This window comes from Numenius arquata, chromosome 11 (genome assembly GCF_964106895.1).
Source record: "Numenius arquata chromosome 11, bNumArq3.hap1.1, whole genome shotgun sequence".
NCBI classification, from domain to species: domain Eukaryota; kingdom Metazoa; phylum Chordata; class Aves; order Charadriiformes; family Scolopacidae; genus Numenius; species Numenius arquata.
In genome coordinates, this window is record NC_133586.1 from 19,359,115 (window position 1) to 19,386,482 (window position 27,368).

Here is a 27,368-nt window from a genome sequence, read left to right on the forward strand (position 1 = left end):
TAATCTCTCTACACATTTAGAGCAACTGATACCTTCTTGGATTTAGGGGAGGGAAAAAATGTTTGTTTACTTCTTAGTTTGTTTTTTGGTCAGGCAGCTGTTTGAAATGCAGAGTTCAGACCTCCTCATGGATACCCCACATCTGAGGACTTAACAGTTCAGCTGTAGCTTTCTGCAATAATAAGACAAATAATTCAATATTAAATGTATATGTTTAACTACGGATAACAGATTTAAAGTTGAGGACTATGTCTTAAACTTAGATGAGAATTAATGTATTGATCTTGCTACAGAATTAATGAAATTAAAATTTTACTTGAACACAGTAAGCTTGGCAATAGCAAACCAGCTCCATTTTCTTCCACTGTTGTAGCTGAAGTCAAGAAGCCTTTTTTTTTTTTTTAAGCTTCTATATTTAATACAATTTTTCAGAAGTTAAAATTTGCTTTTGTTGGGCATTAACTTTTAGGTGTATGTATTAAAAAATAATTCTTTGGGGGTTGTTTTTGTACATTAGATATGATACATGCAGAACTTTTTGTGATTCAATGCTTCCTGAGCAAATTTTGAAATACACTTAGTTGGCGAGATATGTTGTACACTGTTCATTTTAAAATAAGTTATTTATCATGATCCCACTGTACACACCTTTTAGCAGAATAGTCCTGTGACTGGTCAACCAGTTTGGACAAAGTTGGACCAATTTGATTTCAACCTTTATTATATAAACTATGATAGGATGTCCTGAGATGATAAGTTTTCCTTTCTGAAGAAAAAAAAGAAAACCTGGTAGCTGCTATTTTGATAACCTCTTCCTGAGAGGAGAAATTCTTGACCTAACCAGGAAGTAAGGCAGTCGGTAAAGCACCTCTGTGAGGATATTCGTATTTGCTTACAGGAAGTGAATACTCTTGAGTTTGGACTTGAGATTATATAGTCATGTTACGGATGCATTGTAACACAAAGAAATGGGTTTCCTTATATCACAAGGAAATGGAAGGAGACCTTTACACCCATTCTGGCATCTAACTCTTTCACTTCTTTTCTGGCTTAAGTTATTTAGGCTTCATTTCTGCTATCGGAGCCTCAAAAATGGGTCGTTCCATTTAAAAAGGAGTGAATTGTAATTTTTGTAAATTGATTTAATTTAATATGGTAGCGTGTTCGCTACATCTGTCTTTCTGATCAAGCTTGATTTCTCCAGACATCTGAAATGTTGCGCATGTAAGAATGATGAAAGAAACGTTCTGGAAAGTATTAAAAAAATGTGATACTTCAATAGGTTTATTAAATGATAGTGGCTAAAGAGCCCAGAAAACATCTGGGTTTAGATTCTTTCAGCTCAGAGACCACTGGCAGTGCAAACTAGTAATACAGTATTAAGGAAAAAACAAAAATTCCCATGTGCTTGTGTTTTCAAAGGCAGCATGGATTTCATAGGAGGACTCCATGCAATTAGAGAGTGTTACAAGTGGGAGTAGCAGGAATATTGTTTGTGTGAATGCCTCTTCAGTTTATTTTTTTGCTTAAGAAGTAGTTCTGAAGTAGGTATTTTTGGCCTAATGTGTAATATGTAATGTGAGACTTTTCCTCACAGTAAGCGTATGGTTCTTGACTGAGGTTTCTATGCTGCTTTTTACAGATGCCAAGGATGTTGTGTGCAAAAGAGAGTAATTGATCGATGTTTCGAATCAGCTCAGCTGAAGATTAAAATACTAATTAAAACGTTACTCTTCTAGAAGAAATAACAGAAACCATACAGGTGTCCTTAAACGCTTGTATTCAAAGAATAAGTAAGTAATGTTCCCCATAGCCCACAAATGCTGCTGTTTAAATAACTTCAAACATTTCAACAAGATGATCTTTATATGCTTGTTTGTGAGATAAAAATTATAGCAAATGCAATGTACTTAGTTGTAAGATTACACTCCTGATTTTCAAATAAGTATTAATAAGTTATTTCTTCTTTCACTGAAAAGCTTGCTTTTGACATCAAACAATTTTCTTGGAGGTGAAAGGGTAAGAATCTAAAACATAAGTATGTATCTGCCATCTTTAAAGGGGAAAACACATACAATAAGAATTTATTTATTTAAAATCACAAGTGTGGTGGTGGTGCTACTGAATGTAAAATGGATCGAAGTATAAAGTTCAGATTGCTCAGTTGTAAAGTTCAGTTACTGAAGTACAAGCATTTCAAACCATCACTTTAGATGTCAAAGTCAAGAGGAGTTATGTATCCATCTGGGGCTAGGCTGGCTGAATGCTGTTCTTCCTGAAGTCAATGATATTTCGCATTGGCTTCAGTGGAAACAGTTAGGTTTAAGCTTCTCGCTTTCAAAAACGCATAATAAGACTCAAAAGTATCTAGTTTATGAGATTTGAAAAAATAATTTTGATTGCTTTCTGATAATTAAATCACTAAATTCAGAGAACTAAATCAGCGAAACCATCTACTGTATACTTGCAGTTGTAATATGTACTGTAAAATCAATCAAGATTTCATGATTAAATGGCAAGTCTGCTTAAAAGTAGCGGCAACTGCATTATCTCCACATCATTCATACACACACTATAAATAAGAGCAGGATAATAAGACAAGATGCTTCTCTAATTCCAACGACAGACAGAGGCTGGCCTCCATAACAGATTTGTGAGGCTGTGTAGGAACTGGACAGCGAGCTGTTCCTCCGGCAGTAGTATTTTTTCAGCACTGAGTTCCTGGGCTTGAACCCCATTAACAATCCATGTGGCTCTCATTGCATTTACACTTGTCTTTTCCTCTAATATTTCTGTTAAAAGCCACTGGTGAATCTACTGGCATCATTTGCTGTGATTTTAAAAACTGTGTCTGCTGGACAACCTAGTCCAAATTCTGACTTCAAACACACATTGCTCTTTACCTTGTTTATATTCATGGTGCTAAACCCAATACCTTGATTTAGCAGGGGAGAGTGCTTGTAGCTTAATGAGTGTCTTCAGATTTGAATACCTGTGGGAAAATCTGTGCTGAACAAACCATAAAATTGGAGTTTAGGATTAACTGTAAAACCAATTAAAAGACCCAGACTCAGTAAGCAGCAAACGTGAAAAGAATGTGGTGAGGAATTTAGCTCAGGAGTATTCACTGATCATATCTCCCTGGAAAACAAGAGAACAAGGGCTACAGAAAACTTTTGGCTGGTATGTTTTCAGAACACTCTTGAGGCTTATCATTAGCCAAGAACAAGATATGTGTTCCACCAATGCAAAATAAATCAGTGCAATGAATGAAAAGGGGCTGTTGTGACAGAGCAGGGCATCAAAGTTTGGAGATGTCTTCGTCCTCCTTGTACGTGCCTGGCTTGTAGATGATGCCTCTGTTGTCTTCACCTCCCTTTTTGCAGCTAAAATAAAATAAATGTATTGAATAATTGTAATTCCAATGAAGGAAAAGCACCACTGGTTACTGAAAATGATCCATTATGCATGCATGAGATTACTTTTCTCTGTATCAGTGCAAATGTCACAGTAGCTTATTGTTAGAAATATTTCAGGAGAAGACATTCTGTGTGGCAGAGTCAATGCTGGTTGCAAAGGAGTCAGGCTGTAGGAAGGTTTGTAATTTTAGTCTTTTTTCAAGAATTTGGCTTTGGTGGCAGTCTGGCTAAATGATCTCTTGTCAGTACAGATTTCTTCCTCTTAAATGATGTGATCTTTGGGAGAGTTTTTCCCTAAAACTCCATTCCTCTCTTGTTTTAATTACTATTCTAGGAAAAAATGAAAGAATTCGAGAAGCAATTAAGAGCAGCAGTGCTAGCAAAAAGAATAAGAAAAAGAACAAATGGCAATTGAGAAACATAAAAACTGGGTGAGTCTGTTACTGATGCAGCCTGCTTGTCCGCCTCAGTCTGGAAAGGGGCTCTCATTTCCTAACTGCTCATGGGAGCAGTCCGTATATAGAGTGGAAAGTGGTTTTGTGTTCTCCCCGGTACTCATATACAATTCCCTATTTCCTGTCCTTGTGTCTTTTAAGGGGTTTACATGAGCACTGTTGCAGTAATTATTACTTTGTGGAAAAACAACCTTATATGGTTGCTTTTCACCAAAACCAACCATTCCTACAATGGCAGAATGGTGGCCACTGTGGCACAAAGGTTGCAGCAAGTAGAGATCTTTTAGCCATATCAACATATTTTGCTGTCAGTAAAATAGAATTACTTTAGAATATGTGATACAGGAGAAATAACATCTACAGTGATAAAAACAGTTAAAAGCTTGTAGGAAGAGATTGTATCTTATAAAAGACTATAAAAAATGTATGAGGTTTTGGACAAAAAAGCTCTACTTTGTGTGAGAAGAAAAATTTGGTTTGACTTCTTTTCCTGTGATGTGACAGCCAGACATCTTACCTTTTCCTCTTCAGTAGCCAGAAGGCTACTGCAAGAATGATGAGAACTCCCAGAATGCAGCCTGTCACAACAGAAACAATAAAACCTAGGAAAAGAGAGAAAGCATACAAAACAGTGAATTCATTTTACTTGAGAGGAGAAGGTTAGTCTCTGATCTGTCATAACATTTGCATTCTGCATCTGCATCTTTCCTACAGCCTGCTCATACCACTTTGCAATTATGGAATGGATAACTTTGCATAGATGTCTACTGGAAGGCCCTAATCCCACAACTGGATCCATAGTTCACAATCTGTGAATTTAGACACCCACTGAAGTTGCAAAGCCAACATGCAGGCACAGGCACAGCAGATCAGACAGTCTTCGGATTTCAATGCTATAATGTATAAGACAGCATAAGCAAAACTGAAGAATTAAACCCAGGTAACTAAGGATGTTAAAATTTGATGCCTTTTGTTTTTTCAAGGCAGAACACCTTTGAATGTGGACAGCTGAAGAGTGACGTGCTTTGTTGTTGAGAACGTTGCTTAAAGGCATCTAGGAAGGTAAGAATGAATTCGGGATATTAGTATGAAGAACTGAGTGATCTCATGTTTGCATTGAGATGTTAAGCATTATCATCATAATGCCGTATTTGATAATGACCTTCATATATATTTTTGGCAATGAAAGTATTTTTTTTTATTTTGGCCTTCCCAAGATCCTGAAGGTGAGCACTCTTTATTTAACTGCATTTTCATAATTCATTTACATTGGTTTTTATATTTTATCAAATTACTTTATTTCTAAGCAAGATCAGAATCCTTTCAGAGTGAAACTGACAGGTTTCATGTGTTCCATCTAAATATTTTCTCTTATTAAATCAGCTGTTGAGAAAACAGAAGTCTACAAGGTGGAGTTTAACCTTATCCCATTTAACCCATTAGATGCTCTATTAATTTTAAGTCCAACTGATTAGAAGAAACTTGCAATCCATGGAGTTGAAGAAAAACTGTATTTCAAAAAAGGAGAGTTTTGTTATAGTAAAGGTGTGTCAAATGGACAAAAAACTATAACACCAAATAGATAATTGTAAAAATAGTTTATAGATTGAAGAGGAAGGGTAGGGGGCATTTCTGTTTGATGATAAGACCTTCTTGCAAAATTTAGTTAGTACTTCAGCACGGTGCTATAATCAAAACTAGACACCAGTTCCCGTTTAACTTGTGGGCAGTGGAAGGTTTGAACATTGTATAAGTTTCAGCTGTGTGTATGTGAAACTGATTTTATTGGAATAGATTGCTGACAGGCAAAATACATTATAAACGTGTTTGAGTTTCCTGAATAATGCTTTAGGATTAGAGACATTTTGAAATGCAGTACTTGTTAACAGTGAGCATGAAGTTACGTGTTAATTACTGGCATCAAAATGTGGATGAGGAAGAGTTTGCATTTTTGATACAAAACACAGCTCAACGGCCCCATCTTGTGGCGTCTGTGCTCAGGTGAAGATGGAAGCCCTTGTCGTTGAAAAGGCAGAAAAATCAATCGGAAAACCTGCTTTATAGGGGCCTATGGTGTGCACAACAGAATTTCTTTCACAAATTTTTGTGGTTGCCTGTCCCAAGCCATGATTCTGTGTATAGCCTCTCCTTCCCTTCTTAATAAACCTGCTCTGATCCTACCTGTGGCACAGCTGGCTGCATCGGGCTGGGCACTTGCAGCCAGCAACCAGGTGCACTTTAATTGTACCTTTTCTTTTTTACCTTGAGGTGAGGGGCTGCACCTGTGAGGGAGCCTTTGTGACTGTTGTAAGTGAGATTACAGGGGTGATTGATGAATACCTTTTTTGAAATGGGTAGAACATTTTTCTATGGTTCACTGATGGAGTCAATGAGCTTTTGTAATTAAATGTACTTAGACTGAATGGGGTTTCTGTTAAAGTAGCACTCAGCAATGCCTTTTGTAGCCATAGAGACCAGTTCTTGGGTGAGAACAGCAGGATGGGCAATAACCCATACAATTCAACTCTGGTAAATCATGCCAACTTTAAAGATACATTGAAAATGCTTTTATAGCTGGTGTCACCTCTGCGTGGGAGCCAAATAATGTGGCTTAATAGAGGGAGAGCCAAATGTTATTCTTGGGTTTGGCACTAGTTCACAGCAACAATTTTGAGAAAGTCACATCTGGGTCAAATTCTCCCCCATAGATGGAAATAATAATGCTTACACTATTTCTGTAAAGTGTTTAGAGATTCCTGGATGAAAAGCATAGTATCTGATTTTCAGTTACTGGGACCATGGTTTGCAACTCTCTACCTTTTACTTCTAAGTATTGAGTGTGATTTACAGAGAGAAGGTAGTCAGGTGCTGAAAGGTCAGCTTAAGAAACAGATGGAAAACTGCATTTCCCATTTCTGGCTGACCAGTCTGACTCAGAAAATCGTAGATGTGGTTAGCAATCAGCAACATACCCTTGCCAAGTCCACCAGGTATTGAATCTGCACGAATTGAGAGGGTAGAAAAAGTGAAAGATGGATCTCTAGGATTCCACGGTGAACTGGTCTTAAACATAAGGTAGCTGCTTACTCCAGAACTTCTGTTACTTCAGTGTTTCTGCAGTGACATTACTATAGCAGATTGTTTGTACATGGATTTAAGAAAGACCCTGCAGAGGAAGCCTTACAGTCTCAGACACTTGGCAGCTGTATTGCAAATCCTGATTCTGCTGTTTAAAATCATTGCACATAATCTGACGAGCAGAGATTTGAAGGGGATTACTAGAACAGCTATGCTGGACCCAATTGGTTCTCTAGTTGGTATCCGGTGTTCAAGATTGGAGGTTTGGGAAAAAAGTTTTAATCCTCTTTCTGGTCATAAAAGAATGTCATGGAGGACAGGGGTATTTCTGGTTGGTCAATCCACAAAAGCAGAAAAAGGACTGACATACTCTAGTTCTTTCCCTTTTTCACTATTTAGCCTCTTTTAGTGTACTCAAAATATTGTTTATGCAACTAGTACCAGTTTCTGTATTAATCATGGGGCTATTAAAGACTGTTGATGATTTAGTAAACTTGCAATTTTCATATATATTTTGGGCAGAATCTAGCGACGAGAACTACTTGTGTAATTCTCATTTTAAAATGAGATTAAATTGAGGCATGGTTCTACAAGCATTGTATGTTAACACATGAGCTGATGTAGACTCATGCAAACTTTTGGTAGCCGATGGTGTTCAGTATTTTGTTTATACTTAAATATTTCACTATCTGCTACTAGTAATGGGAAAGACGATGAGATACATTTGGCAGCAAATAAGCAAGGAGGTAAATGGAGAAATGACAATGAAAGCAGAAAAATGCTTCAGCTGCTCACTGGAAATAACTAGTGTGAATGCTTACAGTCCTTTGCACTGTAGTCTCAACAGGCTTGGGAACCTTTTTTTGAGGTATCTGGAATGACTGCATTCCAAGCTTCCAGAATGAGGATTGATGAAAACTACTTAGCTATTTTTTGGGGAAGTCACTTTTCTAGGCCTTTATTTACAAACTGGAAGCTGTGAAGAGACAGGAGAGCCCTTGAGAACCTGAGCACCTTTCAAGATGCTCAGTAAAAAGCACAAAGTTATATAGTGATGACTTTACTCACTGGATATAACATCTTCATCTCCTTAATCGTATGTTAAACAAAAGGATATATTATGCTGTTTCTCTGCACCTCAAAATTAGGGGAGATGTAGCATTTGTCACTGGAGCTCTGGAGATTATGAAACGTAGAGATTTGAAGGAGAGCTGGAGAGTAGGAAGTTGTGGCTTGTGGTTCAAGCCATATAGTCAGTCAGCTCAGAACAGTTAAAAATTTTTTACTTCAGTAAAAATAGAGAGAAATGAAGGTCTAAAACATTAGAACTCAATGAAAGAAATGTGCTTAAGAAGCACGGACAATGGCATCAACATACTTATTTGAATAATTACTAAGTTATGTGCAATAATTCCAGAGAAGGCACTCAAAAGAAACTTCATGGTAGAATTATGTTCCTCTTATGGGAAGCCTTAGAAAGATTTAAAAATGTTTCCATGAGAACTGAAATGGTCCCCAGACACATAATGACTTCTGAAATTGTCTCTGGGTTTTATCTCAAAAATGGAGATTTCCTTCAAATAAGGGCCAAATGCTGCTGATGCTCCACGCTGCTCCAGTTGGGAGTTTTGATGCAGCTAATCTGACAGAGACCAGACAACTTTTGATGACAATTCTAAATCATCTCTGATTTCAGAGAAATGTTTTGTCTGGGATTTGTTTTGGCTGATGTCTGGTTTTCATTTTTCTTCTTTATAGCTTTATATTAGAAAAGACATACTCTGAAAGGGACTGTCTGCAGAGGGGAATGGCAAGAACAGCTACTGCAGTTTGCCTGCAGTTCCCTGCAGTGGCTATTGTGAAATTTCCCAATACAGATAACCCCTGTTTTCCATTCTTTCATCTGCACAGTAAAGAGACTAGCAGGCAAATTTGAAATCATGTGCTAACATGTTTTATTGTTTTAAAAGTTTACTGCTTGACCAGTCTCTTTTTGTGAAGTCTGCTTTTTCTTTCAAAAATCTTTTACTCTCTATTTCAAATAGTATAGTGGCTTGCCTAGATTCTGCCTTCAGTGTATGTGCCAGCTTTACAACTGCTTGAAAGTATTTTTTTGCAAGACAACACAGAAATTGGAACAATATATTTAGCATAAACATTATACTCGAATGCCTTACTGTGGGGCACAGCTAAGCTTCTCACCACATATGCAGGTTTTTGTGCAACCTCCCTCCTCCCCCCCAACCTATGCATTGTCATTGTGTAACACTGCGTAATTAAGCTTTCAAATCAGTTCTTCCTCATAAGATTGCTAATTTTTTCCTTTGTAACACTGGATCGTACAATCCAGTGTTATGAATTATTTCTATTTGTCAAGTTTGAATTCCTCAAGGACCTCTTCGCATTTTATGTAATTTCCCCAAAACAGTCTCCCTAAAAGGCAAAGTTGTGATTCTCTTTAAATGTGTGGTCAGCATAAAACCAATCCTGATATTGCTGAGAATCAGCAAATGTCACTGGTGAGACCAGGCCAGCTCAAGCACTTAAGCTGACTGAAACAGCTCAGCTGCAGAAAACTGTCTAGTGTTTGGAGTGACAGCAAATATTTCTGCTAAGCATGACAAGGCCAAGCATGTCTTCCTTCTCTTATCTCCTTGCCTTTGATCAGAAGGGTTGCAGGGCTTGCCTGATACTCATTGTGAAAAATAACCTTCTTATATACTCTTCATGAGTACCTTATTCTCGTACAGTTGCCCGTGCAACAATGCAGTAAGAGAAGGAAACGAAACCAAGTGAACTGTGGGAAAGTGAGATTTTTGTATTTTTGTAGTGGTAAAGTACAACAGGACTTTCAATTTTACACAGATCACCGTGCACTGTTTCTTTGCATGGAAGGATTCATACAGCTTACCTTCACGGAAGGAGATAAAAACCAGCCTTTCGTGAAATTCCTGAACATTTCGGAAGTTGTCGACCATTTCCAGTGGTTCTGGGTCATCACTCTCTGTGCAGTACATGGCTGTTTCCAGTGCCAGTAACTATAAAGGGAAGCAGCCTGTTCAGCTCCCAGAATACAGAAAAAGCAACCCCAGTGTAGGATCACTGAGAGTGTGTGTTTGAAATCAAAGGGATAGTCAAAGGGAAGAGTTAAGTAATTAAGTAATACTTAAGTCTTACATTGCTGTGAGCCAAATACAGAATAACGTGTAGACAGTGTGACGTCTCCAAACCCATACCTGGATTTTGTTTAATTAAATTAAACAATTAATTAATTAAAATTAATCTTGCTTAGTAAGGATCCATCTGCCAGGAAAACTGGATGGGAGGAAAGATGGTGGCCCTTTGCGGCATGTTCTCCCTGGCACGACTCTCCTAAGCAGTACTAAAAGCTATTTTATGAAAGAACCCTCTACTTTGGTAAAAACGTGATCTGGCAAAGTGGACAAAGTTAAGAATGGACTTTCATAACAAGGAGCATGCAGTAATTTAAGCAGAGATTTTGATAATAATGTTTTTCTCCTGTGTTTATAATTAGGTGAATCAGAAGATAGTGATTGGGAGTTTATAGGCTATGTAAGTGGCCACATAAGAACAAAAAAAGTTAATTAGGTGAGCACAAAAAACATAAATTAGAGAAAAGCCAGGGGATTCAAGATTGACAAATAACACATCACGTGCTTTTCAGAAATGTAACCTCTATCCAACCTACCACAGGATCAAAGTATAGTGAACAGGGTTCAGACATGAATCCTGAACAAAAATTATCTTGAAGTGACTCATGGAAAGACTAAAAGCAGGGAGTAAGTACATAGTGAAAATAGAAATTAATCTTAACTGATTGTGACTTTTCAAGCTGATACTATACCAATTGCTATGCAGTTGTCTTCCTTTATTTATTCTGATCAACTGAAAATGTGCTAACCACAAACGGAATAGGATATTGATTTATGTCAGTTCTTTGATATTCTTCCCACTTAAAGGATTTTAGCAACGATCATCTTTCAATTGTACAGGAACATAAGAGAAATCCAGGAAATGAGAATATGTGTTTACTGTTCTTAATATCAGACACCGATCAGAAAACACATGCTGTATTTAAACTTGCCTGCTCTTGTGAAATTTTAACGGGGTGTCGGAAAACTGTCCAGAGAACGCTAGGGTAGCAAGGAGGAGTTGTCAGGGATCCTTCATAGCGATAATACTCATCCAGTCTGTCAGGAAGCAGTTCTCGAACATTGAAACCAGGGACTTGGACCATCTGATCTAAAATAGGGGATTCGTGTTAAATGCTGCATCATTACTACACCGGTAGTGTACCGGTGAAGTGAATTTGCTTTCCATTAAATAGGATGCATTTAGTCATATCACTAGGAAAAAAAAATACATTTTAATAGATATTATGTCAGTTTAGTAAGGAATCTTGTTTTACATACTAAATCAGAATTCTGTAAGATAAACTGTGGCCATATTAACCAAAAAACATCATTTGCAAGAAATAAGGCCCAGTCAGAAACATTTGGTGCATGCCAGCCATATGCACTTCACAGAAGGGCACTGCATTTGTAAGTCTTTCACAGTTTGTGACAGGTTTGCCTGGGTTTTCTGGACCATTTCTTCAAGCAGTTCAATCCCCCTCATGGTGACTCTTAGCCATTCTCAATCCCATTGCAGGCTTACGGCCACTCACCCTTGTATTTCACATTCCGGAAGTGCCTGAAGATCTTTTCATAGAATGGGTTGAAGGGTCCAATCTGTAATGAGGAGATTATTAACAGCTGTGCAAATCACCAGCATCTGAATATGAGTCTTTGCTTCTGCACACAGCAGTATATGACAGCCTCTGTCATAAGGCGTCTCCACTGTCCAAATATTCCTATAATAGAATGGTGTAAGTATTCTTTTTACTCAAAACGTTAAGACTATCCTCAGAACCCCAATAATGCTCTTACTTGCTCCAGAGCCATTAGAGCTGCTTTGCCATAATGCTGTCTTAACAGCTGGAGTGCAGATCTCTTGTGTGCACTTGAAAGGCCCTATTGCCCTTGCCTGTTGAGCACGCTGTGCAAATGAAGAGAAACCATTTCTTCTGGGAACATTGCAGGCATAAGTTCTCAACTGACAGGCTTCTCACATCATCCACTAGTTTCTGCTCAAAGCCACATTTTTCCACCCACAAACATTTTTCAGGCTGCTGCTCCTCACAGTCCAGGAAGATAAAGAATGACACTATTGGGTACTGCAGGGCAGCTGGCAAGGGCTATAACTCAACGATTAAACAAGACCATGTTTTTCAACTGCTACCAGCAGCTTTTCAGTCTAATAATCAATGCCTTTTTTATGAATTCTTTAGAGTTGGTGCTTAGCAACTCCTCTGACAACCAGACAACATAGTAAACTGGTAGCCTTAGATCAACTGTGATAGCCACCAGCTGTCTGAAACTTTTTCCAAGACCTAATCTTCATTGTTCTCTATTAGATTTTTAAACACCATTGCTTAGAAATAACCAGAATCCCAGTATTATTCCCTAGCATAATGTACAATACTCTGACACTTTTCACAGCTGCAACTTCCAAATGAACTGAAATTTAACACAAAATTATTGTCAAAGTCTTAGAGCTGCTAGGAAACGAGCTTGGATAATATTAATGAGAATTAGACCTTTGTCTGCTAACTAGAACATTTTAACTTTTTTGAAACGTGAAAACCTGAGTGTTTTCAGGGTTTTTTTTTTATGCTGCAGAAAATCCTCACATTTAAAAATCATCTTTATGGGTATTTTATTGAAGAGTTTAATCCTCAAGAAAAAGGAGAATTATATACATACAAGCTTCTAAAAATTTTTCTTTCAGATTGTCATTATCTTTAATTGCTTGTATGTGGGGCTTTAGAGGGGAAAATTGGAAAGCTGTCCTTCTGTCATCTTAAAAAGGCACTGAATGTACTTGTTTACTGTAATCTGTGATTCAAAGAATCTGGGAAGTTTGCAACCTGAAGACTGTGGTCAAATCCTAATTACATATGGTGGCCAAAGCCAGGGCTGTGTCTGCCTCTGCCTCTCTGCTGTGTTAAAACTGCTTCATGCCACAATAGGCAGTTCTGAGTAAGTGGGCTTGAAATTCACTGTTGTCTGCTCTTTGATAAACTCCACTAATATTTAGTTTGTAAATGAATGCAAAAATGGATTTTACATAGCTGAAGTGAATTTACTGAAAAACACAAGGAAATAGTCAGAATTCCTCCTTTCTTAAAATTTGTTCCTGTTGATGTATGTGCTGCTGGAATCTGGCCCTTTTTCGTGAAAGAGAAAAGGAAGAACCTTTATTCAGCCACACCATCGCTCACTAATCTAGGTAATTTTGTATGTTAAATGTCTCCGATGACTTAGTGATTGAAAGCATATTCTAAACGAAAAAAAAAGGGTCCACCATCCTACCTCAAGAAGAATAGCCAAAACCGCCAGTCCATCCGATTTGTCCATTGCTGCTGTTATATCTGGGTATTTCTCAGAGTTATAATGTACAATATGCAGCTACAAAGAAGGAGATACTACGTTACGGTAACGTCTGGGGCATGCTGACATTTCTGCTTCACAGCTAAAAAGGAGCAGTGCGGCAACCTCAGGCTAGGACAATACAATGGGATCCTTCAGTGATTTCTGGGTCTAGTGGTAAGATCTTTTCAGAGAAAAGCAAAAGGTCCTGGGACTCCCAGCCCCACTGTAGCAGAATTAACCCCCCTCTACATAATGGGGGTGGGGTAGGGGAGAGAATCGATCACTTAAGCTTCAAGGCATCTTGACTGTAGGAGTAGTAAATTTTTATGAAAAACTAGCACTTTAGCACTCTTGGGGCTCTCCGACGCTTAGAATGCAAAATCAGTGTTAAATGTAACTAGAGAAGAAACAGATTCCTGAAGTGCTGTTATGCAAGGAAATTATTCTGACGGATTTATCTTGTAATCATTTAGGGGTAAATATCCAATTGTTACTGCTTTTCAAAATCTATTCCCAAATCCATAATATAGGATTAGAAAAGATAACAAATAGTTCTTCACTGGATAGAAGGAGGCAAGTAAAGGCAGACAGAGAAGCAATGTCGTACAGCTAAAAGGTATACCTGATTTACAGAGAAGAACCAAGGTGTCAAATATCTAGCAATTTGCTTGCAATTACCCAGTGCCACCTAAATTCTAACTCTCTGACTTGTGGCATATTCATGACAGTACATCAGAGTCCATCCTTTATGCAGTGCACAGTGCATTTTTTTTTAGTATATATCCAGATCGTATATGCTTGGATTACAACCTTGCAGCCTTTTAGAGTCATATACCCAAGATAAAGATCCCACTTTGGAGATCTGTGGGACCTGCCCAACCTTCTTTGTTTCTTTCCCTGATCTGAGCTTGTCTTACCTCTGCTGCAAAATGCTTCCCACTGACTGTGTGCTCTGAGCCTTCTGACTTGTTTCTGTTTCCCCAGTGCAGGTGAAGTTGAGATGCCGTGTATTCAAACGGGAGGTTTCTGATGTACATAGTAGGTGACAGATACATTTTCACTGTAAGCAGACCAAAGCCAGATGGGATTAAATGATACCACAGCTTTCAAGCACAGGGCAAATAAAAATACTGTGTCTAAGTATATTATGTATCGAGCATGAACAAAGCAGATTCTTAACTCAAATCCATCTCGGTCTGTGGTAGGAGATAAACACTTTAGTTGACTTTCACCCTTCATAGGGAATTCAGGAGAATTTAGAATGTACCCTTTTTCTATTTTTTTAAACTAAAGGACCTGAATGTGAGAATTGTTGCTAATGGAAATCTTTTTTGCCCCTGAATGCAAAATTATCTCAGTCTTATTGAAGAGAGTTATTGATGTGCCAAAGCAAAACTTAGGTTCGTGCGCCTTCTTTCAGTACCCTTAAAATGGTTGAAAATGGCTTAATAAATTAATATTTCTCATGGTATTTTTAAACTCTTGTTATATTGAACTCCTCTGCCTCTTAATCTTCTTTTAGGAGCACATGGCAAAACCAAATAAACTTCCTTCTCCCTCCGAAACCCAGAGCATTGATGACAAGCAGCAAGATAATCGCAGGCCTTAAGAACTAGCATTTCCTCTCTTGACATGCTGGAGGGAGGCCTTTGGACGCATTACCCTCCCTTCTGCTCACTAATGCTCTCCAGTGTGGAAGATAGCCTGCGTTGGGTTTTTTTTGTGTAGAAATTTTAGTAGTAATTCTCAACGCAGCAGAATCCGAGTTGTTCACTGGAGAAGTTTGGCACTTCATATAGCAACAGTTTATGTAAAGAACAGATCCATTTCTTTGAAATTTATCTTTATTATTTTCCAGTATGAATACAGTTTGTTTCTGGCATGTCCCGGACATGTTTTGCAATGGAAACAAGGCTCAAAACCTTAATGAAGGAATAGCTGCAAACCTATGTATTTTTATGCTAGTGCTAAAAAAGTTTTTTTTGAGCTCTGCTGTTTTCATTCTAGCTGAAGTAGGTAATTGCATCTGGATTAGCTGGCTGGTGAAGCACATTAATTATACGTAGGAATGACTTGTACTGAAATACTAAGCATCCTGCTTATTTCCTCTCTAGCCATAAGAGAAGATAGCAGCAGATGGTGTAATGATCACTCTAACAGAGGCTAATTTTTCATTACTCAGAGCAGTTAAGATTTATATCTGAGTGAGGTTTCTCGAGTGGGTCGCATGTCCCCTGCTTTCTAGGAGGGCTCTGACCTTAGAAGTGAATTCCTGTTTTTACTGAGAGGGGCTGTATATTTTGTCTTGGCTTTCATTAGGAAGCAGCTGAACTTCTTGTTTTAGGGTCAAGATCTGACAATGTTAATTACGTAGGCTCTACAAGTAATTTGCTTTTACCTGTGTGACTATTATGTGGGGGACAGGCTCTCAGTGTTGTTCTTTTGTCTCCACCTACTCTCTGGCACTGTTAAAGTCCACAATGACAATGTTTTCTTCTCTGCCTATTGCCTGTCACTTACATCAGCCTAATACATTCACCTGTGACAGCACAATCTTTCACTCAGGACCAAAAAAGGCTCTTAGGAAAAGAAGATTCACAAGGGAAGGGTGTTCCAGCCATTCCTAGTCTAAAGCAACCTGGTTTTGATGGAGAAATTGATCAAAAGAAAAACCAGGAACCATGCCCTTACTGAAGAATGGGTTTATGATGTTCTACAGAGCAGGTTTACCCCACTGAAAGAGTGAGGAAAAAAAGGTGTTTGCATGTTGGGCGTCTTTTAACAAGCATGCCAGAGACCATTTTATAATACAGGTTCTTTTGCTGCTTATGCAGTAGAGTAGGATACAAAGAAGGAGGGCATTATAACTGTTCTTATTTCTATGTCTTCAAATGTTTCAGGAAGGAACAAAAAATGGTGGGACTAGCTTACTGGGATAGTATACTGTGTCAATATAGTAGACCTTTATGAGACTGCAGCTTCTCTGCTTTTACCTAATGTACTGACACTTTGATTCAGTACTACAGTGGAGAGCATGTTTGTATGCTATTTCTAATTATTTTTGTGTCTTTTTATCTACCTGTCTTATCTTACACTAACAGGTTTCTGTCTCAAGCCATAAGAATAGAATGGTGCTCCTAGCTTTTTTTTTCTTTCCTCCCTCCCTCATGTAATTCAGCTGAATTGCTTTGATTAGACTGCAATGCCAGAGACACATATTTTATCAGTTTATGTCTTTTTAACAGAATCACCGAGTCTGTTTCTGTTTCAGAGTAATCCAACCAAAGTAATAAGAAAAGCTCAGGAATTAATTTTGACATGCCTAGAGTTCATTTAAAAACCCCAGGCAATCTGGCTTACTGCGAATCCATTTGCACTTAGTACATTCCCAAGTTTCCCTAGCCTCTTCCCTAGATGTAGGTATGCTGATGTGAAGGCTTCATCATAATGGCTTAATTTCATCTGATAATCGAAATAGTTCACCCATTAAATAAAAAATCATGAGCTCCAGCAACTCTTTCCTTTGCAATCCCTTGCTGTCATTGAGCTCCCTTACCTGAATGACCATTATTGATCAATGTGAACTGGTCAGTGGAGGGCACGTTATAGCCTATGAATTCTAAAGGCAAGAGATTAGAATCATACTGGAGAATATCTTTGTGGAAATCTATTGGTGATTGGAAGACTCCTCCACAAAATGGGTATTTCTTTGGCCAGGCCTTCTCTCCATCGGGACCTGTGTAAATTAACAGAGAGACATATTTGTCAAGCTTTAATGATGCAATTAATATAAAAACTCCCCTGTTTTACCCTTCACCCAAAATTTGAAAAAAAAAAGATATCTTTTCTGAATTTTTAAGGCTTTTTTTTTAAACTTAATTTCATCTTTCCAGTGTGCCATTAGATAGCAAAGGGCCAAATGCCAGCAGAAATCTCACATAGAGACACTTTAGCGCCCCTCTGTTTTTTGTCAATCTCAGGTGCTGATGATGTTAACGTTCTTGGGGAACTGCAGGGTTGGCAGCCCAGGAGGTGAGGCCTGTGGGCAGCAGTACCACAGCCAGCCACAGGGCCCCTCACCCACTCATTATGGTATTGTCTCTCTGCAGAGCCCACAAGCATGACAAGTAGAGTTTGGATCTGTGACAGTATTTGGATTATTTACTGGCATGAATTACTTTTCCCTATAGAAGTAACAGGCATATGCACAGTAACGCAACTATTCCAGCCTTCTGAAGAGAATTGCTGAAAGAAGTGACTTCATGTTGGCAGAGAAAAGTTTCCATACTTCTCTGAACACAGAAAGCCAGACCCTTACAGACTTTTCCTTATCGTACAAACTGTCTGGCTCTATCTAGCAATATTGCATAACCCACAGTGAAAAGCTAACTTGCAAAAATGGAAGGTGTTATGATAATTTGACCTGCCATAACTTGCTCAAACTCTGGTGAAACTTTTCTTCGTCACAGTCTTTTGCCTTAGGCAGGATCTACAAAGAATAGATAATATCAAGAGATTTTTAATTGTGCCTTTGATTTAATTACACATTAATAGCTAGCAGCTGTTCACAAGCTGTAAGCTGAGACCATTTAGATTTAAATACCAAAAGAGATACTTGCAACTTGTGTTTCTTCTTGACTCTGAAGATTCATCGTAATTCTTTCTAAGGCAGGAAGGTCTTTTAGGATCACCCAACCTGATCTGTATAAGGCAGGCCATTGGACCTCCCTGAATTAATTTCTACTTCAAGGAGGCCATATGTTTCAGAAGGGAAAGAACATCTACTCTTCCTTTAAGCATTCCAGGTAAAAGATACTTAATTAGTGCCCAATGGATAATTACTTTCTTTGGCAGCTTGTCAAGTAATTGTCAAACACTGTGAGTTTGTCTAGCTTTGACTTTGTTTACATAGTGATTGCTTTTAATCCTTTGCTTAGAAATTGAAGAGCCTCCTGTTTGTGTACTTCTGTTCCTCATTGAAGTACTTATAATATAGAGTACATAGTTTCTCACTTCTTTGAAACTAAATAGATTGAGTTCCTTGAGTCTTTGGTTAGAAGGCTGCTTTTCCAAACCTATAATATTCCTGTGGCTTCTTTGAAGTCTCCCCAGTATGTTAACATCTTCCATGAATTGTGAATGTCAGAATCTAATGTTAGATTGGGTCATCAGTGCAAAGCAAGTTCAGATGTTTTCTGAAGGAAAATCAACAGTCAGGAGAACATTATTAGAGGCTCACGTTTTGATGTGAAAGTTTCCAAGGATATGAATAGTGGAGGTGAATCTGACTTAAACATAGTACATGTGACAGAATTGGCAAGTTCCGTTCTGGTGCTCAAAGACAGACTTACTTCCTTGTTAAAGCTCTTGAAGATTATTCAAGATGTAGGTTAGCACATGACATTGTTTGCAGTGTGGATACTCAGACTCAATCAGTGCTTTTCAGTATAAATAGGCCTTGATGCTGCTGTAACTTACATCTTTGACTCCAGTTTGCTGCCAAGCGCATTAATTGCTCTTCTCTTAGATCTTCACAGTACTATCTTAAAGTTATTGAAATTCTTGTTAAAAGCTAATAAATGTTATGCTGACATAATAGAAGATTGTTACACTATCCTCTACATGTATTTGGCAAAAAACAGTTCCATCCAGGAGAGCATAAATTCCATACCCTGGGATATACATACTCAAGAATATTTCCCAGGAAAATATATATCAAGATATACCAGGAAATGATAGTTTCTTGAGACTGAAACTTGCTGTGCAAGACGACACTGAAATTTAACACTTTCCAGGGAGCTAAGGCTACAGCAGTGCCAGAAAAACTGGGGAGAAGCCTTTATTGTAAGAAGACTTCAGTAATTTTAAAAGGTTTGGGTTTTCTGTGTGCTGATAAGATAGTGAGTTTGCAAGAAGACTTTAATATATTACATATCATAGGTTTGGAAACTTGATAATTAAATAGATAATTTTTAATTGATGTATAAAATAGAAGTCTAGTCCCAGCCAGTGGAAACCATGTCATGAAGTACTACTCACTTTTCCGGTACTTTGTTTGGATGAATTGAATGCCCTTAAGAGTTGGCAAGAGAGTATGGGAACTTCCACACCAACGTCAGGAGTTCAGAGGGAAATTTTTGTCTTTTCTATAAAAAGCTGTAGTTATTGCAGTCTTTATGTACCTTGATCTTTACTAGCAGTTATCCTTTCCTTGATGTAAATCTGCAACTCCACTCACAGGCCTCTGAGCTACAGCTATTTTTGCTTGTTTCTCACTCCTGCTTAATTAAAAAAAAACCCAACCAAGCCAAACAAAACCCCTTTTTGATACAAAACCAGTTTTTCTAGAAATCCTGCCATGTAGGCTTCCTAATTTCAGTGCCTCAAAACGCCTGTCTCAAAGAGCTGAGCTCACTGCAGCTTGGGTTTGCATATGTGAAATTGAGATTTCCGTGGTAGATAAACCACACAGCTGGAAGGCATTTCTCAGCTACCTCTGTTGAAAATGAATGATTGATTGTGAACCAGATTTTCCTTTTTCTGTGCCAGCACATTCAGATAAATTCAGTGGAGATCACGCTGTGTTTACAAAGGTTCTGTCTGATCACTATTGAATAAAGAATAGCATGTGGATGTGTTCAAGATTGGCCTGCATACAAGTCTCAAAAGGTATTAGCATAAGAAGTATTGCAAAAATATCCTAGTTATTAATTTCCCTCTTCTGTGACAACATTTGTGACAAAGGGAAAGACCCAGGCATCTCAGGTGATGTTTACTGCTATGACGATCCCATCAGGACTGTGTCAGCAGAGCAATAATTGTGCCATGGGCCTGTCCTACCCACCCAACACTAATATTCAGCTGTTGGAGTGAGCAAATTAAGGTACGGAGCAGTTGGTACAGGTGGAAGTAAGACCCGTCCTGCTACCACCGCTCCCAATGCAGCCATGAACACTCCTGCCATAGGGAGTGCAGACTCGGGTTGCTCAAATCCAGCCTGGGGGCTGCCTTCTTTCACATGAGTTTCCAGGACCACGTTCCCCTACCATGCTGTAAATAAACCTGAGCCTGGCTCTGCCCTCATGTCTATTTTATAAAAGATGTCTGTAAATAAAGTAGTATTAATTCTTTGGATAGTCTTGCTGCCCAGCTGCACAGTGAGGTGAGCAAAATACCCTCAGCACCGTGGCTGCATGTGTTGATTGTATCATCTCCTTTGACAGCCTTTAGCTTTCCATGCCTGAGCCTTCAGCCAGCACCACAGCCCTAGCGCTGCTGGCTGATGCAGGATGGGTGTTCCTTTAGGAACAACAGTGGTGTCTACTCCCAGGATGTGTACATTGCCTGACTTAGAAGAAAACAGGCCTATGAGACACCAGCGTGTACCAACAGACTTTTGCTCTGATGACAAATTAATATTCACAGTGCTCAAGCTTCTCACAGGGTGTCCAAGTTCTCTTGATCTGAAGTAAACTAATGTAGTAAGATGCATTACGTCAGTAACGCAGGGAATGCCTGTGGTATTTTTGCAGCCAGGGCAGAGCGCTCTGCCCTGTTTTCAGCCAGCTGGAAGCTGTGTAGCTGCCGTTAGCCCAGGGCTGAGTTAGTAGTGAAGGCTGAAAGTCCAGGCTCCCTGCCACAGTAACGTGACCGCATGGTTTCCATTTTGCTCAGAGCACAGGCAGAGCTTAGTTATACTATTCTGTGTGCATATGTCCAATATGTGTATGTCTTCCACATATGTGTCCAGAGGGAAGCTTGTGAGAGAGAGGAATTGCCAAGGGCTGTAGCTGTCTCTGCTATTCCATTCAAGTGCTGTATGAGAAATTTTGGGCATGTTCTAGTGTGTTCACTAAAGCTGGCATTTCCTAAGGGGAGGTGGAAGGGTCTTAGCACAGGTTCTCAGCACCTCACTGAGTTGAAGTAGAGTATTTGGCAACAGTAAAACTAAAGAGTTTGCAAGTTCAATTAGCCTGATGTCTGTTAACAACAGCTCGTGTCTCCTCACATGCTAAAGCATGTTAATAATTTTGTTGGCACTATTACTTTAAACTTGGCTGCAAAGCTAGTTTTCTCCATTGTAGCTGCTTGTCCACTCTCAAGGAGTGATTCTCGTTCTTTGATTTCTTTCCAGCCCTCTTACATTACAGAAGCAGAAAGCCAGAATCCAAAGAATTGAAGCCCAGCTCTCCAGTTCCCTTCTGGGGCAGAGCACTTCTGGTCTGCACCTTCCAGCCATACAGCAACATTGCCAAAAGCTGCATGCGTGTGCTGTCCTGAGCTATGAGGCATCGGAACAATTCTTTTAGTTCTTTAACTGAAATCACTGTTCTCATTATACAGCTCACGTGCTTTGTCCATTTTACAGGAGGTGAAGAGTCCCATCAGAGGACACAGAGCAAGCCTGGGTCAGAGGGGGCTGAGGGCTTGTGCCCCAGCTCTCTGGCCTGTGCTGTTTCTTCCAGGCACTTTTTCTTGGGCTACATACAAGAGTAGTGAAATCAGGAAGAACAAATAGCGTCGCTGCAGTTTGACTAAGGAAGAGGCAAATAGAGCAGAGGTTTAGCCTTTATATTTATTGTATCTAATGCAGTAGTTTCCATTATAACCAAGCCAAACATTCATTTCTTTGGAAAGCTTGCACTGAAAAGATAATGATCATGTGCAGTGTCATCTTGCTTTGCCACCGTGCCCTGAGCTGCTAATGCTGTGTCAACATTCAGTTTTACATATTGTCATACTGAACAAATAGAACTGTCGGTGACAATCAGCACCCGGATTTCTCCTCCACCCTCAATCTTGTACCTTGGCCCTCACCTTGACATCAGTCTGCACTGCAATTTTAATGGCTTGACTTCCTTTCCTTTTCTCTTGACTTAATTTTAGTGGGAGGCATTGCAAAGTGTTGCAGGGATAAAGGTAAATGCTGGAAGGTGTAGGCTGCTGTAAGGAACCAGGTTCAGTAGGAGAGTATAGAGCGGCTCTTTTCTGGCTGACTGCAGGCTCTCTAATTGCAATTTTTCTCTGTGCAGACCAATGTTTTACCTCTGCTCTTTTCCAGGTATATGAAAAGAACTATTCTGTACAAGTTCAGTTGTCACTTTAATTTTTTGAATTTGCTATTATGTGTTTTTCTAAATATATTTGAAAATTGGTAGTTGAAGGAAAAAAATAAGAATCTGTTTTGTGAACCTTCCCTCTATCCCCCAGTACATGTTAGAAATCAGACTGCAGTATGGAAGTGCTTAACAGGAATTGATGAAGTTGGGCACTGAGAATGACATACTCTGAAATAAACACTGGTTCTGGAATTCCCAGAACGGGAGAAACAAGCATTACCCTGGAAAGGAGGGCAAAACTTCTACTTTGATGGTAGAAATCTTGCTTTCCTTACTATCCAGCAGGGTTAGGTTCATCTGGTGGCTGCTGTCAAGGTGGGAAACCCAGGCTTTTGTTATTCAAACTCTGTCAAGTGGGTTTTTTCCTAATGAGAATGTGAAGTATACATGTACAAGTAAGTATATGTATGCGTACTGGCAGTTAGATTAATATCTATAGACATGCAGCTGACAGTTTTGCTTACGTGAAGCGAGCCAGGTAAACTGGAGCACAGCCAAAGGGAGTAGTTGTTAGCAGCAAGTTCAGTCTCAGAGGTTCTTTGTGTTGTCTTGGAGCAGCACCAAAGACTTAAGAGCAAGCATTTTTTGCCGAGATTCTCAGTTCTACCTACCTCTGTGGGCATGTGGCATATAAAACACTACTCTGAACGAGGAAAAAACTGGCCAGAGGATTTGATCAACTGAAAAAAAAAATTCTAAATAATTTTTCCTGAGCAGCCATCAGATCCTTCTGGGTTAGTAGCTGACTTAAAGGACTAGTGTACAAAATAACACAATAACACTGCTTTCCTGAATATAATTTATTCTGTCTTGTCAGTGCTGGGGTTTTCAGGGAGCTGGGTCACCAGTAGCTTGATACAGGTGACTTGCTGAACTCTGACTCTACTTAAAAATGAAGACCCATGTGGATAGGGAGAGATACGCTCTTTGCAGAACTAGGCTGAAATGTGCTGCTGGTCTGTGACGGGTGAGGAAACAGAGGGCTGTGGGGAACCTCTGCAGTTGTGGGGCCAGTCTTAGTCTGCTGAAGTTCCTGTCATCCTGCAAGCAATTTAGAACCGAATAACTGACTCTTACTCAGCCAGATATGAAACCTGATGGATGAATGACACTTCAAGACAATGAGCCAGATCCAAACTTGGGTAAAGATAGTGAACCCAGTAGATTCTCACCAAGATACATTTGGCATGTTGTCCTTAAAATATAGAACAAAGTCACAACTTAGTACATACAAATCAGTTAGTACTTACCAATATAAGACCATTTTGACCCTGTTCAAAGACAAAGAAAATATTGCTGTGAATATTTGAAATTGATGTTACTCTGTAAAGAAACAAATTGCCACTTAAACCCATGTACTGAATTTTGCAATACTTTTATCTGTCTTTCTAGCCCCAGATGTTGAGCAAAACAGACGCTTCTAAAGATTATGAACCCTTCTCATCCAGATTATAATTATAATTATCCCTGTGGTCCTGCCTATAGGGCTTGACTTTCTTGTGGTCACTTAAATCCTGAAGCGAAACTTTTGTCATGTTTTTGGGAGGGGTTTTTGTTTTGGTTTGTTGTTTTTTTTTTTAATAGCCACAGACTCTGTTTATAGGTACATCCCTGACTTTTTTCTGGTTAGGAAACTAAGGAGTATAAATGAGATGTAGCTATAATGAACCCCCTCATGCCTAGTTGAGGAGTTTGAAAAACATTAGTGAATTGCCAGTTGCTACACTGAGAAGTGATGGACAGTCATTTCTGTACAGTGGCTCTGGATTTGCCAACAGATAGGAATAAATGGACTTTGGAAAAAGGGAGTATGATACATGAACCCATATAACTCCGAGAATCCTGGGGAATTAAGCGAATGTTAAATTGTTAAAATGATTAATATTCATCCATTGCTTAAGGAACTGAACTTGTCTGCAGTGTTTCTGCACGTCTTTGGAAGTGTCTTGACTTATTACATGCTGTTTTTAAATTTTTTTTTTTTTGGTCCTGAAATCTACACAGTCATTCAGCTTGCCTTGTAATTACAGGTGCTTGTTCTGACAGACCTGAACAGTTTTGGTTATCAGGCTAATGCAGATCTTTACTCTCCGCAAATATAATTTTATTTCTGCTTAGAAAACAGTCCTGCCTTACGAGTCTTGCAAACAGTGTGTCTGTGTGTGCGTGCCTGCATGCAGGCAAATATTTATCCTTACATGCACATGTCTGCCCAGTACATGATTCTTGGCTACATTTCTTATGCTCTGAAGTGTGGTCACAGATACAGCTCTTCTCCAAAGAATGTCATATGAAATATTTGGGATTAATTTGTAGGGATGTGCAAAACAGCTGCGCTTATCCCTTTTGTACTGATATGTGCTGGCAACACTCAGCTCTCCGCTTCCAGTTTGTTGGGACCAGTGTATCTTGTTCTTTTATACTGGAATTTTCAAAACAAGGTCTGTGTAATCATCCTGGCTGAAGTGCCCAGGCTTCTCGTGTAGAAGAATTCATGCACTGAAGAAGAGAAACCTCATTCTCCTCTCCCCTTCTCTCTGCAGGGGATTATCTCTTACTCAGTTGTTTTGGAGGTGCTTGTGTCCTCTGGTCAGCACATTCTGTAGGTAAAACTTGCACAAAGATAGTAACTGACTGTCAACAGGTTTTTAGAAATCATCACATCCTCCTCTGAGCAGGATTTGAAGAAATACTGGCTTAGCTACAATAGCTACTCTCTGCTCATGCTCTTACTGCCCATTAAAATTTGTACGAAGTGTCAAAACTAGGATTTTTATAACCTAGAAGAACAACATTAAAACAGCCAAGATTTTCAGTACTTTGGGTGTTTATGCCAACTGAAACAAAAATAAATGAAAGCTTAAAGTCTTTTGCCAAGTGAAATTTCCCTTAGCCTGTGAGCATTTTGATGATCTGCAATTCACTACTATTATGACTTCACTGATGCGCACAGTAATAGCAACCAGTACAGGTAGGGCCGAGGCACATTTACTGCTTGTTTCATCTAACTTAGATCATGAGAATCTTCTTGATTTTGTCTGAATGAGCATGTAGAGCTGCAAAAGTGATTTGCTGCTATGGGCAAGGTTGATATTACCTTTATTTTGCTTGATAGCGAAATGAGGATGAGGCAGACTGTCACACAGTCTCCCAAAATAGGAGGAGAGTCAATAGAGTGTCTGATTCACATCAAGAAGGGAACTATCAACAGCTCCGTATTGTGAGCACTCTCCTGCCTCTCTGCTCATGCTGGGGTGAGTGCTGATGAGTAACACAGTTACATGCCCGTGCATGGCAGAGGAGGTTCCTAGAGCCAGAGTATCTGTGTTTCACTGATTGATATCCAGGGAATGAATATGTTTCCAATGTCACTTGGGAGCTGGCAAAGTGGGAATGCCTTTAGTTGTGAGAATCTATGTTAGTTGTGTCTCTGACTTGGGAAGATGTCAGAGACAGGCAGATGCTGTAGCTCTTGCCATTTCGTGGTACTAGCTGTCTAATTCTAAGATAGGAATTCTCCAGCATTCTCTTCAGGATGTATTGTAAGACATAAGGTTTTGACACATCCTTTCACTTCCACACCTTCTGTGTTGTCAGAGAAAGCACCTGGAAAGTACCAAGCTTTATTCTGTTATTTTGGGAATCACCAAGCTCTAGGAGCCTTCAGGTGGGAGACTCTGCTAGAGAATATAGCCACTTTTCAGAGGATGTATCCCCAAAATAAGAAGGTGACCTTGAAAGTTTGACTTCCTTATGTAGCTCATGCAAAAAACCCACTAAAATGCTTGTCTTGGCAGAGTTCTGTCTGAATCTGACTGCTCGGGATTACACTTCAGCCTTCAGGATTTTTGTCCCATGAATATACGTGCTGAGTAAGTCCTCTCACACAACCCTTTACAATGATTCTCCTTCACATCATATAATCGCACTAGGTGGATTATAATTAGCTTGAATGGATGAAAATTGATTATAATCAGCTTGAATAGATGAACATTAACTCCTAAAAAGAGAGTGAGGAGTGCTGACCTCCTGAAACTGGCCCTGTTTAAAGAGAATGAGGTCTAGTATACGGGGTGCTTCACAGGGATTGCATTCTTTTTCTCTACTTTAAAAATAAACAGGCAGAGGGAAAGGTGTGATTCTTCCACTAACTGAGAAGGGCCAGTCTCTTCTTCATTCTGTGAGAAACAAAAAGATCACAAAGCAAGGCATACTGAGCATGCAAGAAGTCTGTAACGCAAACTAAATCAAAGAACAAATTTCTTTTTCCTGCATACATCAGAATACTTATTCTGAGAAATCGAAAGAAGGATACTAACTCCAAACAGCTGTAGACTGCAGCAACATACAACTTTGAGCATGCTATTGAAATAGGAATAATTAAAAGATGCCAGTTTTCTTCATGCATTAGCTGCCCTAGGTTACAAGTGACAATAAAATAGAAAACTGAAAGACTTTACCATTCAACGGCGCTTGCACTGAGAGTTGTATCTTTAGGAAGAAAATAAGCACAGTAGTGACTGTGGCTGTACTGAAGCTCTTGACTGACATCTCAAGGAAAGACTTATAATATTCCGACAGTTCACAGGTTTCTCTGCACTCTGAAGAAACTTTCTTGTAGATGTGTGCCAAATAGCAGAAAGCACACATACGGAGCTTCTTCTAATGAGTTATTGCCCTTCTCTCCCCTTGTCTCTCTCCTTCCTTTTAGGACTGCTTTTTATAAACCTCCTGAGACTCAACCCAAAACAAATGATGTAATCAGACCTGCCTCTAGGTCACAGCACCCTCAGAAAACTGATC

At 39.1% G+C, this 27,368-nt stretch overlaps 1 protein-coding gene across 1 annotated transcript; it reads right to left on the reverse strand.

The window, feature by feature from the left end:
- Positions 1–1,267: 1,267 nt before the first annotated feature.
- Positions 1,268–27,263, reverse strand: CA12 (carbonic anhydrase 12). The gene is made up of 10 exons (XM_074156180.1): positions 27,026–27,263; positions 23,816–23,836; positions 17,003–17,182; positions 14,364–14,506; positions 13,387–13,482; positions 11,640–11,703; positions 11,058–11,215; positions 9,864–9,990; positions 4,392–4,476; positions 1,268–3,386 (listed from the first exon to the last, which is right to left on the reverse strand). Exons 1-10 carry the CDS (start codon positions 27,213–27,215, stop codon positions 3,302–3,304), a joined length of 1,149 nt encoding a protein of 382 aa, XP_074012281.1. The 5' UTR covers positions 27,216–27,263; the 3' UTR covers positions 1,268–3,301.
- Positions 27,264–27,368: the final 105 nt, after the last annotated feature.